Source organism: Carlito syrichta, unplaced genomic scaffold (genome assembly GCF_000164805.1).
Source record: "Carlito syrichta isolate Samal-C Ts95f unplaced genomic scaffold, Tarsius_syrichta-2.0.1 Scaffold301957, whole genome shotgun sequence".
Taxonomy (NCBI): Eukaryota; Metazoa; Chordata; class Mammalia; order Primates; family Tarsiidae; genus Carlito; species Carlito syrichta.
The window spans coordinates 96,714-111,731 of NW_007246053.1; the positions used below are offsets into that span (position 1 = coordinate 96,714).

At 38.5% G+C, this 15,018-nt stretch overlaps 1 protein-coding gene across 2 annotated transcripts; it reads right to left on the reverse strand.

Annotated features, from left to right (window-relative positions):
* Nucleotides 1–5,876: 5,876 nt before the first annotated feature.
* On the reverse strand, nucleotides 5,877–13,575 carry KRT222 (keratin 222). Of its 2 annotated transcripts, none has more exons than XM_008055816.2 (6): nucleotides 13,336–13,575; nucleotides 10,951–11,079; nucleotides 9,974–10,194; nucleotides 7,852–7,928; nucleotides 7,237–7,372; nucleotides 5,877–6,826 (listed from the first exon to the last, which is right to left on the reverse strand). In XM_008055816.2, exons 2-6 carry the CDS (start codon nucleotides 11,053–11,055, stop codon nucleotides 6,598–6,600), a joined length of 768 nt encoding a protein of 255 aa, XP_008054007.1. In that variant the 5' UTR covers nucleotides 11,056–11,079; nucleotides 13,336–13,575; the 3' UTR covers nucleotides 5,877–6,597. The 2 variants fall into 2 exon arrangements, with proteins under 2 accessions (XP_008054007.1, XP_008054006.1); XM_008055815.2 differs by having other exon boundaries at nucleotides 6,459–6,826; nucleotides 13,413–13,562.
* Nucleotides 13,576–15,018: the final 1,443 nt, after the last annotated feature.

Consider the following 15,018-nt stretch of genomic DNA (forward strand, 5'->3'; position numbering starts at 1 on the left):
CTGCGGTGCTTGTGCCCTCCCTCCGGCGCCGCCCAGGGCTTTCTGCCTCCCCCGCTGGTGGGTAGCCTGGGCGGAAAGCCTCACGAGTCTTGCAGTTTTTCCAAGCGCGTTTGAGTGCATTAATGCCACAGGTTTCCCAGCCCAGGCCGCGGCGTGCTGACCTCTGCACCGGGCCGTGCGCCCTTGCGGCGCCGGAGGTGCCAGCCGGGCTCATTTGGTTCCCACCGCCGGGAGCGGCCGTCCCCCACCTTCACCTTCAACTCGTGTGTCCTTCCGGATCCAGCTCAGAGGTCTCTCTGGGATGCCACCTGGAGCTTTCCCCCCAGTAATCCTTCCTTGGTGCTTCCGTGCTCTTTGAGGGCAACGGTTGTCGTCCTGCACCCGGTCCCTGGCATGGGGCTGTGCTTGTCATTTCCAGTGCGCGCTGAAGGCCTCGGAAGCGAAGGTGCAGGCGTCTGTGTTGGTTGTGCTTGCTAAGGGCTTGGCCCATGATCGGACTCCCAGTAAATGTGCATGGGAGGCTGACCTCGCTTCGACTCCAGGACTCTTTCCACTAAGTCATGAAGGTGTTGGTTTACCAGATGGAGGGAGCAGCGTCTTCCTTGGATAAATCAACACCTGATGGATGTAGTGGGCCACTGCAGAGGGAGAATGAACAAACAGATGGGACCCCAGCCTTGCCGTTGTTTGAAGCAGGGTTGACATTTAGAGAGTGGCTGGATTCTTGGGCTGCCCTTAACCACCATCCTGGGTGTGCCAGCAGGGACTGGATTCTCCCTGGAAGTCTGTTAAGCTAGGGACAAGTGATGCTCTGTGCAGTTCCTCCACTTGTAATATTTTTATTCTCACGAGTAGAGATTAATGCAACTGAAGCGCATTTTGAAGGGAAAGACTAAGGGAGAGGTCGTCAAGAGCAGCCTGAGTGGTGGCAGAGATAATGTCAATAAAATTGATTTTTTAATATAAAAGTATCAGAGATACATAAAGGATTAATATAAGACACACAAAGGCCTCAGCAAGATCCCAGGACCTTCTTTCTCTGACTTTGCCCGGCAACTCCTGCCTCCTTTCTTCTCTGACTTCGGGATTACAGTAGGGGAATGCTCTGTTGTGTCATCTGTAGCAAAACTGCAGGCAATGGAAGGCAGGAAGAAAGAACACCGTCACAGGAAAGAGGTGGTACAAAATGGTGGAAAGGAGAATAGTGACAGTGTCTGATGCACTTTCTCACCTGGCCTTTGCTCAAATGTCACCTTAGTAGGGGTTTCCTGATCTATTTGAAATAACAACTCATTCCTCAACTTCTCTTTACTCACGGCCTGTGCTTTATTTTTTCTGTAACATTTATCATCACCTAACATACTATGCTTTTCATGTATTTATATTGCTTGTTGTCTTTTTCTTCCCATCAGAGTAAAAGCTCCTTGAGGATGGGGACTTTTGACAATTTGAACAGTGCATGGTTCATTTAGGTGCTCAATATTTGTGGACTAAATAAATGAATGACTATGTAATTTCCTTCTGTTGGCTCTTGCTTTATTTCTACAGATTTGAAAAAATTTAAAAAGGGAGGATATAGGCAAAAGATAGTAGAGAAAAAAAATTTCTTCCCTGGTCCTGAGGAAATTAAAACAGAAGAGCAAAATATCCAATAATATGAACTCTACTTACACCGAGCTGTTTTTATTTTGTTTTTACCCCAAAACAAACATCAGAACATATAATCTTGCACATCTATGGATATTTATGGAAATGACAGGACGAATATTTGGAATCATGATTATTCCTGGAAAATATGGGCTGCAGCATTAATATGATTATAAGGGTTGTTGGGAGCTCTCCCATGGGCTTAGCGGTTAACCCCAGAGATAGTTGTAGGCCCAAGTAGTTTTAGTTTTTTTTCTGGAAGCAACATCCAGGAATTTCGCTTACTCTCCTCCCTGACAGCACTCATACTTTCTGAGGGAAGCCAAAACTAATAAGTGATTAAGCTGGAGATCAAGCCCAGGTCTCTTTGAATTCTTTCCATAGTGCTGTGGAAGGAAACATAATTAGAGGTGGAAAGAGAAAATGGGAGAAAACAAGGAAAGATCTGAAGTCCTTGGGCACCTAGTAGTCTATGAATAGGCTCTAAGAGATTGATGAACCCTTTAAAATTAGACATAATTTTTATGTGCATTTTTTCCTGAGGGTTCATAGCGTCATCAGATTTTCAAAGAGGTCTGTGATTAAAGGTTTTGAACAAGCCACTGGGCCATGGAGTTTGTAGTATGTTCTGATGAAGCATTTTTTAATGGATTTTTTTCCCTTAAAATAGGGAAAGAGAGAACAAAGCTTTACCTGACCCAAATAGCTTGTAAAAGTCTGGTTATGGGCAAAATGGTGAAAAGAATTGACTTTCTCAGCTGTTTCTATGAAAGCAGAAGGAGTTATGGATATTCAGTCTCTGTCAATAGACATAGTTGCTGCAAACCAAATCTAGGCTGCCTCCTGTTTTTGTTAATAAAGCTTTATGTGGACACAGCCACCCCCATCATTTATATATTGTCTATGGCTGCTTGTAGTTACAAGGGCAGGGTTGTGTTGCTGCAGGGATCCTATAGTCCCCAAAAGCCTAAAATATTTGCTATCTGGGCTTTTTACAGAAAATGTTTGTCAATCCTGGTCTAGAGTCTCAGTGTCTGAAGGAAACTTGAAATGGCATATAGTGATTTTTATAGATACCTTATTTCAGAACTTTTATTTTTCATATGCCCATGAATATTGGCAATCTATGTGTACACGCTGGCCACAATTTGTAAACAAAGAACCAAATTATGCCCTGTGAGAAAAACTTAACTTTGATTTCATGTGTTGGTAATTTGAGAAATATGTATATGCATATTTAACTAAAGTTTAATTTTGGCCCATGTACCATAATACATTTCCATTTGAAACTTACAAATTAAGCATTTTAAAATTTGATTAAAAAAATATCTTAAAGACATGCATTAAGAAAACAAATTGAAGGGTAAACTGAACTTTGATAATATAAGGATGTCTAATAAATTAGTAAGAAAAATGCTTAAGTGCAGTAAGTTGTATGTTACTGCATAACAAATTATCCTAAAAGCTAGTGGCTTAAAATAATAATCATTTATTATGTCTAGAGAACATTTTTGTACCTTAAAAACTATTGAGGTAGAACAGTTCAAATTGGTTAACTCACTAGGAAAGAATAATTTTTCTGGCAGCAATTGCATTAAAAATAGTATCTCTTCCTACTGTGTTTTGAACTTAATCATTGTCAGCTGTAATTTTCTCCACAAATTCTCCACTCTCACAGACAATTTTCATTCACATAGTACTGTATATTTGAGCAGTGTTTTACCAAATATTTTCACATGTATATGATTTCAAAAAACTGCGAAACTGGCAAGGTAGGAATTACCATTATTATTATTTTTGTGTCGGAGTTTCATTCTGTCACCCAGGCTGGAGTGCAGTGGCATGTTCCCAGTCACAGCAGCCTCACCTGCTGGGCTCAGACAACACTTCCACCTCAGCCTTCCAAGTAGCTGGAACTACAGGCGTGCACCACCATGCCCAGCTAATTTTTTAGTTTATTGTAGAGACGAGTTCTCACCATGTTGCCTTGGCTGGTCTTGAACCTGTGAGTTCAGGCAGTCCTCTCACCTCGGCCTCCCAAAGTGTTAGGATTACAGGCGTGAGCCACTACACCCAGCAGGAATTATTAATAAGCATCATCTTTTTCTTTGTTTTTAAGTGTAAAAGTTGAGGCCTGGGGACCTGAAAGTGACCCTTCCTGGTTACTTGGTTAATTAATGACAGAGCCAGGGCTAGGATCCTACCGTTGTTAGCAATGGGAATCACTGTATTTGTTTTTTGTTATGGAAATATGCATTAGAAATATTTCACAGAGAGTGAAGAATGTTAATTTGTATTCATCCATAAGATAAGGATAATATTATTAATTTTCAGCCGGGCACAGCGGTTTAGCCTGTAATCCCAGCACTTTGGGAGGCCGAGGCGAGAGGATTGCCTGAGCCTGGAGTTTGAGACCAGCCTGGGCAGCTTGGTGAGACCTCATCTCTATAATAAATCACAAAAACTAGCTGGGCTTGGTGGTGTGTGTCTGTAGTTCCACCTTCTTGGAAGGCTGAGGTGGAAGGATTGCTTAAGCATGGCAGGCCAAAGCTGCGGTGGTAGTGAGTGTGCCACTGCACTCCAGCCTGGGCAACAAGAGTGAGACTCCAACTCAAAAAAAAAAAAATTAATCATTTTGTAGGATTGTTGTAAGAATTATGGATTAAGTATGAATCTGCTGAGTACCTGGAGCTGAATAAGTGCTTTGCAAATGATGGCTACCATTATACTTTTCCCAAAAGTATGAGATTATGTGATTATTTTGATATTAAAAAAACTAGAAGAAAGTATCAATATACAATTCTTAAACTTTCTTTTGTAAAACAAGTTATAAGCCATGATCTTTCTGCTGTGATTGTAGTTTTCTTTATTACCCAAATGAGCTAACCATCCTCTAGCAATTCATTCTTTGGTTTGCTTAACCATGCAGAGGTATCTCTGAACTAAAAAAACTGCGTATCAAATGCAAATACAATGCAGCTTTAGAGTTCATGTTGCACTTTTTCTGTTTATTGTAGTGATATCATTTACTCTGATAAATCCACATCCCAATTAAAAATGCCCCAAAGCAAATACAGTAAAACTTTGTTATAAATTCAAGTACTGTATTTTAAAATGTACATGTTGTACACACAATAGATGCATAGTGGAATTACTATAGCAAGCAGTTACATTCATGATGCCCAGTATTATGTTTTTAACACTGCAATAGATTAAGATAGATATATCGCTTTATCATGATCACTGATACTTAGTATAACTTTAGTACAACAGCTTATATGATTGCATTTTTAAAGCTTTGATAAAGTTAGTAGCATTTAACAATATCAAATGAAACATTTTTATGGTATGGGATGTATTTTAGGTCAGATGCTTATGCAAGAATAAGCACTTAACATGCTGTTATATCCTTGACAAAACAAAATCATCCCTTTTTGCTGAATAGAATAAGCCAGACTAAAGGAATCTGAAGCAATTGAGAGAAAATTTTAAATTTTATATCCCTGTATTATGTAGCGATTACTCAACATAATCTTGTCCTGGTTAAATCATACGTTTTTCATATATATATATGTATATGTGTGTATATATATATACACACACATATATATACATATACATATATATGTGTGTGTATATATACATATACATATATATGTATATGTATATATATATGAGAGAGATTGATTTTAAAGGCTGTACTAAAATGCTAACACAGCTATAGCCCTTAGATGATACTTTAGCTGGGAGAAAATGTGGTGAGTTATACTCAACCATTTTTTTTTCTGCTTAGAAAAAAATTAATAGCCTATAAATTTCTAATGTCTTAAAACAGGTATTTATTAAGGTCTTAAAATAAATATACCTGTATTAAACAAGTTAGGTTGTTTTTAAAAACTTTGCAACAATACTTCACTTATTCACAAATATATTTTCTATCCATGTTAATTACAGTTTGAACAGTTTAAAAACAAATCCTGGAAATATTCTTAGCTTGGATAACAACACTGTTATCTTAGTTCACATAAATGATTGCAATAAATATCTGTAATACTTCATATAGTATCTTATCTAAGGCTCACAGTAAACACTCTAATCACATTTAATTTTACAGATGGAAAAATTAGAATGGGAAGAGGTTGGGAAACTGTTCTAACAACTACCTTTCCAATTTGCTTTTCATGCGTTATTTGTGCAGCTGGCCTTCTGGGTTTTTTTTTTTTTTTGGTTGGGGAAAACAACCTTTAAGATTTTTGAGTAAAGTAACTCTTTGGAAATCAGATACCGATTAAAAAATTCAGATATATGTAGATCAACTTTAATCATCAAATTAGCCTTGGGGGTGTGTTCTATAGTTTGCTTAGAATTTCTCATGGAAAAGAACTTTTCATATTTTTCTTAGTCTATAAATAATTGTCTCAAAAGCAAAAACCCTGGTTATGTGAATAGTGAATCCCCCTTTGAAAACTTGTTTATAATTGCTGTCTTTTTAAAGTATAACAAACATTTTAGGTTTAACCAATCATGGAATAGTCGCAAATAGCACAATGTGACTCTTAATATAATACAATCTTATTCACAAACTATTCTTTTTTCCTTAGAGTATTCAGCCATTGAGTGAAATTACAAAGACTTAAGTAAACCATCTTAGTGCTTACTGTCTCTGATAAAATTTCAAGGGAAAAAGAAGACTGTTTGGAGAATAAATAAAACAGAAATATTGAATTTCTGATTTTATTTTTAAACTCCCCCTTCAAAAAATATATGTCCATAATTGGATTAAGAAAAACTTTGTCCCTTACTGTTTTTTCCTGAAGAGAACCACACATTTATCATAACATTTTTCCATACATACTTAATAACTTACATTTTGGGACAGAGGGGGTCAGCACGGCCCACCTTGGTCCATCCGAATGTTATTTTCAGATCAAGTCAAGTACTATCTTTGGATTAATTAGCTGCTGATGGAGGTTTGATAGAGGGGATACTGCATGATCTTCTCATGATAAGCCTAACTTCTATATCTGGTAGATTATCTTGCTTAGTCTGTAAACACCCTTCATCTGTGGCTGCTAAATGAAGGTCAAATCGCAGAGAAACAGATTTTTTCCTTAATCGAGGATTATCTTTAAAGAAGGAACCTTCCCATTCTTTAATAACTTCATCCACTTTCTCTGTCCTGAAATGACAAAATAAACCTTTTTATATGAAGTAGTATGGGTTTACTATAAATATGTAATAGTATTTCATATCTATGAAAAAAATCAATAAATTTATATAATTTGTAGTTAGTGGAATTTATAATGTGCATATTTAAAATAATCATATGGATATAATTTCTAAGGAATTCTATGGAATTTCTCTGTAGGAATTCTCATGTTTTGATTGTATTTATAGAAAAAAAAGGTGAATTAAGGATTGAGTACTCTTCCATATGAATGTTAGATATTTATGTTCAATTAAAAATCTAAGTATATTAAAACTATGTCTGAAACATTCAAACAAAGAAGAGTAATGACTGGTATTACTCAACTGAAGTTAAAAATGTTTTTTTACATTTGCTTATTATTTCTTAGTTACTTTACTTACTGAATAGTGCCATGGGCTTCAGTGCTCTCCTTCACAATATTTCCATTTAATATTGCCTGCTTAGTCATTGTTTCCACTTTTTCATTCTCATAATTTTGTGGGACTTTCGTTGAAAAAGATATTTCATTTATAATGGCTGTGAAAATGTTATTTATGACATATTAAGTTACAACATTAAAGTACTATTCACAGTCAAATTATATGTCAAACTTTTATTCAAATATTGCTTGTTTTTTGTTACTTAATTTCTTTTTATATTTTTGAGTTGGAGTCTCACTCTCACCCAGGCTGGAGTGCAGCCTCAACCTTCTGGGCTCAGGCAGAAGTAGCTGGGACTCCAGGTGTACACCACCATGCCTGACTAATTTTTTTAGTCTAATTTTTTTTAGACTAATTTTTTTTTTAGAGATGAGGTCTTGCTATGTTGCCCCAGGCCAGTCTTGAACTCCTAGGCTTAAGTAATCCTCCCGCCTCAGCCTCCCAAAGTGTAGGAATTGTAGGCCTGAGCCATCACGCCTGGACTTTTGCTACTTTAGAGTATTTAATTTCCTTATACAGCAATCTCTGTAAATGGTACTTCACTTTTCGATTAGTTTATTTATATCAGAAACTCACCTGATGGCAAAACAAAACCAACTCTACTTGTGGTAGGTTTTTGGTCTTTTTTCCCACCTTGGATACAACCATAATATCTGAAATTGGAAAGAATTATATTATGGAAGCAACACTGTATTAGCAAATAATTGAAACAAGCAGGAGAGTGGATACATTACACATTCATATAATAGAAACACTATTTAGCATGAAAAGAAATGAACTAAATTTATACTGTATCTTTATGGATGAATCGTCTAAGCCATAACATTGAATGAAAATAGTTGCTGCTAATTTTATAAAGGTTAACATAACATGCCAAACACTTTCATACCTCATTTAGAAATACATACATATTACTATAAAGGAACGCATGAGACTAATGAGCAACAAATTCAGAAGCCAGGTTAGGTGGGTGGGGAGGATTTGGTAGTGGGGTGAAGGGATAAGGGGGTGAGAGAGGGTGGGGATGTGGTTTAGGTGCCTAGGGAACTTCAACAGCATTGGAAGTATTTTACTCTTTTTATGGAAACATTTTATTTCTTAAACTGGGTTAAGTGGTTACATGGGTGGTCATTATAGTTTTCTTTTTGTATATTTCACAATTTTCTTTTATATCTTAAATGTAGCATAATAAAAATTCAAAAAGTCATATAATAGAACTATTGAAGACAATTTTATCAATATCTTGAATGATTAGAAAATACATAAAATGTATAATCATTTATTTTTGTTAGCTAAAATAAATGGTTATAAATTTTATACATGTATATTCATAGACATATATATATATATTTACATAACACAATGTGCCAAGTATTGTTTTAAGCACTTTACAAACATTAACTCGGCCAGGCTTGGTGGCTCAGCCTGTAATCCCAGCACTTTGGGAGGCCGAGGCGAGAGGATTATCTGAGCCCGGGGGTTTGAGACCAGCCTGGGCAACTTGGTGAGACCTTGTCTCTACAATAAATCTCACACACACACACACACACACACACACACACACACACACACACACACACACACAATTAGCCAGGCATGTTGGTGTGCATTTGTGGTTCCAGCTACTTAGAAGGCTGAGGTGGAAGGATTGCCTAAGGTCAGCGGATCGAGGCTGTGGTGGCCATGAGCATGCCACTGCACTCCAGCCTGAGTGACAGATTGAGACTCCAACTCAAAAAAAAAAAAAAAGAAAAGAAAAGGAAAAAAATAACACACACAAAAAAATCAACCAACCAAACAAAAAAGCCAAAACACACACACAAAAAACATTAACTCATTTAATCCTCACAGCAATCCTATGAGGTAGGTAATATCCATTTTACAGATGAGAATACTGAGGCACAGAGAGGCTATATAACTTGCCCAAGGTCACTCAGCTAATAAGTGGCATATTTTTAATTCCATTTATGTTTTCCCAATATTTAGTAAATGTCAAGACTTATGGTCTAAGATTATTTCATCTAGTTTTGTAGGGGACTCAGAATTCTGAAACAAGAATAAAAACAAAGGTTTTATTTCTTTTGGGAACATGGAGAATTGGAGGTTGTGTCATATCCAAAGCTATGTGACCTTACAAGTGATTATAGATTATGATGTTGTGTGAATTAATAATAAATCTTTTTTTGGTGTTTATCCGGACATCTGAAAGTCTTATAATCATGACTCAGAGAACAATATTGCTTTCCATGGTTGTAATATAATCACATTACTATTATTTTGGTGTTTGATGAGTGGCATGGGGTGGGCCCTTTGGGCAGGGATTGTAGTGATGCAGCATGAGAATTTTCCAAGCTATCTCTGTGGTGGTCCTTAGAGGACACCGACTAACCTAAAAGATAAATGATGAGGAAAGTGAGAAAGGTAAGGAGTGTCATTTTTGTGGTGGTGCTCCAGAATTGTTTCACTTTGTTCTAGCTGACTCTGTAATGGCTGACTTTGGCTAACCGGTTCCTAATTTTGGAAGGCTGGAAGCAGTTCTTCCGCGAATTTCTTGCGGTGGGTACTCACCCTGTCTTATTGTACGAGTTCAGTGAGCACGCCATGGCAATGACGGCTTTTTAGATGTAATTTCTCTGACTACATTGACAACGGCTCTGCATTTCTGGCCCCTTGCCATTATCTACATGGAACTGGGTACCTGATTTCTTCTTTTTCTAGGAGGCGGCGGTAAGTGGCGATTTCTTGCTCCAGCCTCATTTTGGTGTTGAGAAGCATCTCGTGCTCTTGGAGTTGCCTTTCGATGCCACGCCTCACTTCCTGCAGCTCGTGCTCCAGGCCCTCTATCACAGCCTCCAGGTCTTGCAGCTGCATCTGGTAATGCTGCTCACTGGCGTGCAGGGAGTTTTCAAGGCCCCTCTCCTGTATTATAGATACATCTTTTGTCAGTGAATCAATAACGCAAAATGTGTTTCTGAAACCTGATTTGCAAAGTCTTCCTTCTGTTGTGTTCCATTCCTTCTTAAACAAGTTTACGGTAATTGTATTTCGTGTGTGCAAAAGGTGTGTTACCTTACAGCTTTGTGTGTGACCACCCCCCATTTTTAATTTATATTTTACAGATGTAACTAGAGAGAGTTTACTATATTTCGAAGAAATCTTGTGATAATTCCTATGGCAAAAACAAAACAAAACAAAATAAAACCTCTGCAGTATGATTAACTTATTATCACTCTGGATATTTGATTTTTAAAAAATATTTAAAATATAGTATATTGAATATCAAAGCCAGAGCAGACTGCTCATAAAAGGCATTTTAGGAATGTGCTTAAATATTTTTCTATTACAGTTTCAATGTCGTGGATAAGAGTCCCCACCGCAAAGACTGAATAGTAACAAACACTCTCTTCCCCCACTTTAACAACTGGCGAACCTCAAACTGATGTGCAAGTATTACTTTACTTCTATATGTATGAAATAAACTTCCAGCAAGCTGATGCCAGCCACTGCTGTGATGGAGGGAGGGAGGTAGGTAATTGAACTAGGGTCTGGGATAGAATTCAGCGGCCTTGACCTTCAGTTTCTCACTGTAAAGGAATGTACATGGCTCCTCTCCCTCTTTTAATCAGATGACATCTGGGGACTCTGTAGGCTGGGGGCTTTTGAGATCACGCTCACCACAGCATGCAGAGATTCAATTTCCACTTGCAGGTGGTACCACTGGCGTCGGGCTTCCTTGAGTTCTGCTTGAGCTGCCTTTAAATCCTCCTCATCTTTGTCCATTTTTTTGCTTATGTCTTCTTCTAGCTACAAGAAAGCCAGCAACAATGACAGACAAAACAAAGAACGCTTTTGAAAGATGTTTAAAAGCAATGAAAGAAAAACTGCATAGGAATCAAGTCATTTCCCTTAGTTGTTGGGTTACCAGTGTGTGTCCTAGGACCTAATTCCTAATTAATGAAACATGTGAGCAAGTCAATTGCATTCTCAGCCTCAGTTTTCTCCAATGTAATCTATGAAATATGGAAAAATACATCTAATTAAAACAAAACAGCACAGTTTGCAGGACCTACATTTGTGACCTCTGTTTCTTAACCTTCCAATCTTCATAGATCAGTAAGGAAGAAGGATGAATATTTGCTGCTCTTTCCCCCTATTGTAGGCTGCTTCTCAGAAGCAGATCATCAGTTGTATATCCCAAACTGACCAATTGTGGGACCAGGAGTATGGACAGTAAGTACTGCTAGAAAGTTATACTACTAGTAATTTATTTATTTATTTATTGAGCCGGGGTCTCACTCTGTTGCTCAGGCTAGAGTGCAGTGGCACCATCATGGCTCACTGCAGCCTCCACCTCCTGGGCTCAGGCGATCCTTCCGCCTCAGCCTCCCAAGTACCTGGGCCTACAGGTGTGTGCCGACATGCCCAGCTAATGTAAGAAGTCTGGACACATTTTTGGAGAGATCATGTAGACAGACCACAGGGAGAGAGATCCTGGGGCTACATGAAGTGAGAGGGGAACAGGCCCAACTGTCCTAGGCTTCCAGCCGTCCCCAGCCAAGGCGCCAGACACATGGGTGAGACACCTTGGATGTTCCAGCCCAGTCATACCCCAAGATGCCTGAGATTCCAGTGGTATCTTGTGTTGCAGAAGCATTTCTCCCACTGAGCCTAGTCAGCTTGCAGGATCACGAGAGAATATAATGGTTATTTTAATCTACTAAATTTTGGGGCGGTTTGGTATATAGCAATCTATAACTAAAACAGCTTATTTTTTAAAATTTTGTAATAATTAAGAAATCAGGTTTTCTTGAATTTATTTCAGCTGATTTTCTGAATTATTTGGGAAAAAATCCTCTAAAGTAGTTTTAAGTTAAAAAAAATTTTAAACAAAATGTAGTCATGCTTTTTCATTTGAATGTACTCGTTTCGACATCGTGACTCGTAGACTAAACCTGTATTTCTACTATTGCAAAATAAAGTGTTAGTTTGGTTTATAATTTTCAGAAGTTGTCATCTATTAATGTTTTCCCTTCTCTTTGTAGAAGATAAGTGAAGTATTCTAACACGTAAACATCCTAGTGACTTTGCTTAATGGAGGATACTGATCATTCTTTATGAAGACTGAAAATATTACCCAGAGGTGAAATTTATAGTGTTACTAAAAATGAGTTGCTAATGGAATAAAGCCCTGGGATTTCCTAGCAATATATATATATTTTCTCTTTTGGTGATGTTCGTAAGTAAACTTTTTGCTGTATTTGGATGCTCAGGATAGAACTTGAATCCAGATATGACAGGTAAATTAAAACACCCCTAAATTTCTGAATTTTTGTTTCTAAAATATGTGTTTGTAAATTTGTTTAAAGACTTGAGACCTTAATTTCTCAAGGTATTGTCAGTTCAAAACTAATTCTAAGAAATTTGGATTTAGCCCTTATTTAAGTTGGCTCTCTTTCCCTTTTTAAATGCTTAAAGATGGTAAGCTTTGTAATGGAAATAAACATTTCTCATAGTACAAAAGCAAAAATCTATACTGTAAGTGGAGAATCCTTACCAATTTGGGAAATTTGGATTGCCATAATTTATATCACTGTCTCTGAGTGCCATGTTCACAAACTCAGATCATTTCTATTTATAACAGTCTGGTACAAAACTGAACTCATTAAAAAGATGACCTTTTAGAAATATTTTACTTAGTTTTATCTCCAGAAAGTGTACATGCTAATACATCTTACTTAAAGCTTTTCATTTTAAAGACGTTATTTAAGTTATCTCTATAAATAACTCGTTAATATCCCTGAAGAGTATTTGAAATGCTTCTTTCCTGAAGAATGTCCTGGAGAGGTTAGAGTGCACCATTTTCTTGTCTCCTGGCCCCGCGTTTTACTAATGATAGGGACCTTGTCATTCATAGAAAAACCCAATGCATCCATCCACATTCATTTCATGGTCATGTCATGGCATCATCACAGTATTTCCCCCTGTAGTCCCAGTCCCATCGCAGTAGAATCGAAATTCCTTCCCCACTATATATGCTGCATTGAAAAGGAAATACTGTACCTCAGAGAGGCCGGGACAGGAATTGGGTAGACATGCCTCCTTATTCTGGAAGGTGCCTGTCTGTATGAAATCATTACCTGGATCCTCGCAGACATCACCGTCTCTATCTGATTTCTGGTGAGGAGCTTTTCATAGTTGGCCCTGATCTCATTGAGTAGCTGGGACAGTTCCATTCTTTTCCCATCCTCCACCTTGGCTAGCTGAACCTTATGGAGGCTGAGTCGCTGCCGCAGAGTCTGCTCTGTCTGCGTGGAGGGCAGGAGCCTCCGGGAGCCTTAAAGATGCAGAGCTCCTTTTTCAGGGCCGCGGAAACGCCCGGCTTTCTAATGAATGGTGTAAACCTGCGGCAAAGCCTTCGCGCCTATTGTTAGTACAGCAGGAATGCCAGACTCTCCATGAAAAAAGGAGAATAAAAACATCCTCAGTGTTCCTGCCTCAGATCCTTGTAAACAGGAGCACTTTGGGGCGGATAAGATTCATTTTTGTGGAAAGGAAATGAGGCATAATATCTATCGATCTATCTACCTATCTATCTGAGTCGGAGTCTCACTCTGTCACCCAGGCTGGAAGTGCAGTGGCATGCTCACGGCCACTGCAGCCACGACCTGCTGGGCTCAGGCGATCCTCCTGCCTCAGCCTTCCAAGTAGCTGGGACTATAGCTACCACACCGGGCTAATTTTTAAATTTATTGTAGAGACAAAGTCTCGCCAAGTTGCCCAGGCTGGCCTCGAACCCCTGGACTCAGACAATCCTCTCACCTCGGTCTCTCAAAGGGCTGGGATTACAGGCTTGAGAAACCATGTCTAGCTTAGGGGTAAAATATTTTAAAAATTATTATTTTATTTTCCCAGTATATTGCATGGAAATAAATCTGGGTCCAGAATGTGATAGCTAGAGTTGTCTTTCACAGTTTTTCTCACCACTTGGGTTCTTGAAGCAGAAATGCTGTGGTAGGTAATTAGAATTTGTTGTAGATCTCACATATTCTGACAGTTGTTGGAAAAAACCACCGTCATATCAAGTTGACAACTGTCACTAGCTACAGGACTGACGGTATTTCTCTCAGAAGTTCACTGTCCCACTCCTGGTGGACTGCTGGTCTGGTGGGTTTGGATGTCGGGTGGGAATTCCTGAAGGTCTACACGGATGGAGCTCTAACTAGAAATCAGCGCTAAAGGACTGTGAGTACTGCGAGTGCACATTGCTGGTATTTTAATAGGGTTGAAGAATTAGAGGCATTTGGTCCCTGTGGAGGATATACTCACTGAGGTAAGATTTATTGTGGGAATACAACATTTGTATAGCTCTATTAACTTGTTTTTTTCAGTCAGAGTCTCACTCTGTTGCCCAGGCTGGAGTGCAGTGGTATGATCATAGCCACCGCAGCCTCAACCTGCTGGGTTCAAGTAATCCTGCCTTAAGCCTCCTGAATAACTGGAACTACAGGTGCATGCCACCACACTCAGCTGTGTTTTTTATTTCTTGTAGAGATGAGGTCTTGCCAAGCTGCCCAGGCTAGTCTCAAACCCCTGGGCTCAGGCAATCCTCTCACTTCTGCCTCCCGAAATGTTAGGATTACAGGTATAAGCGACCGTGCCTGGTGCTCCCAAGTATTTCTTTTCAAAAAATTATTATAAAGATGTGGGGTACAATTCAGGGTTAGGTATACAAACGTTGATTAT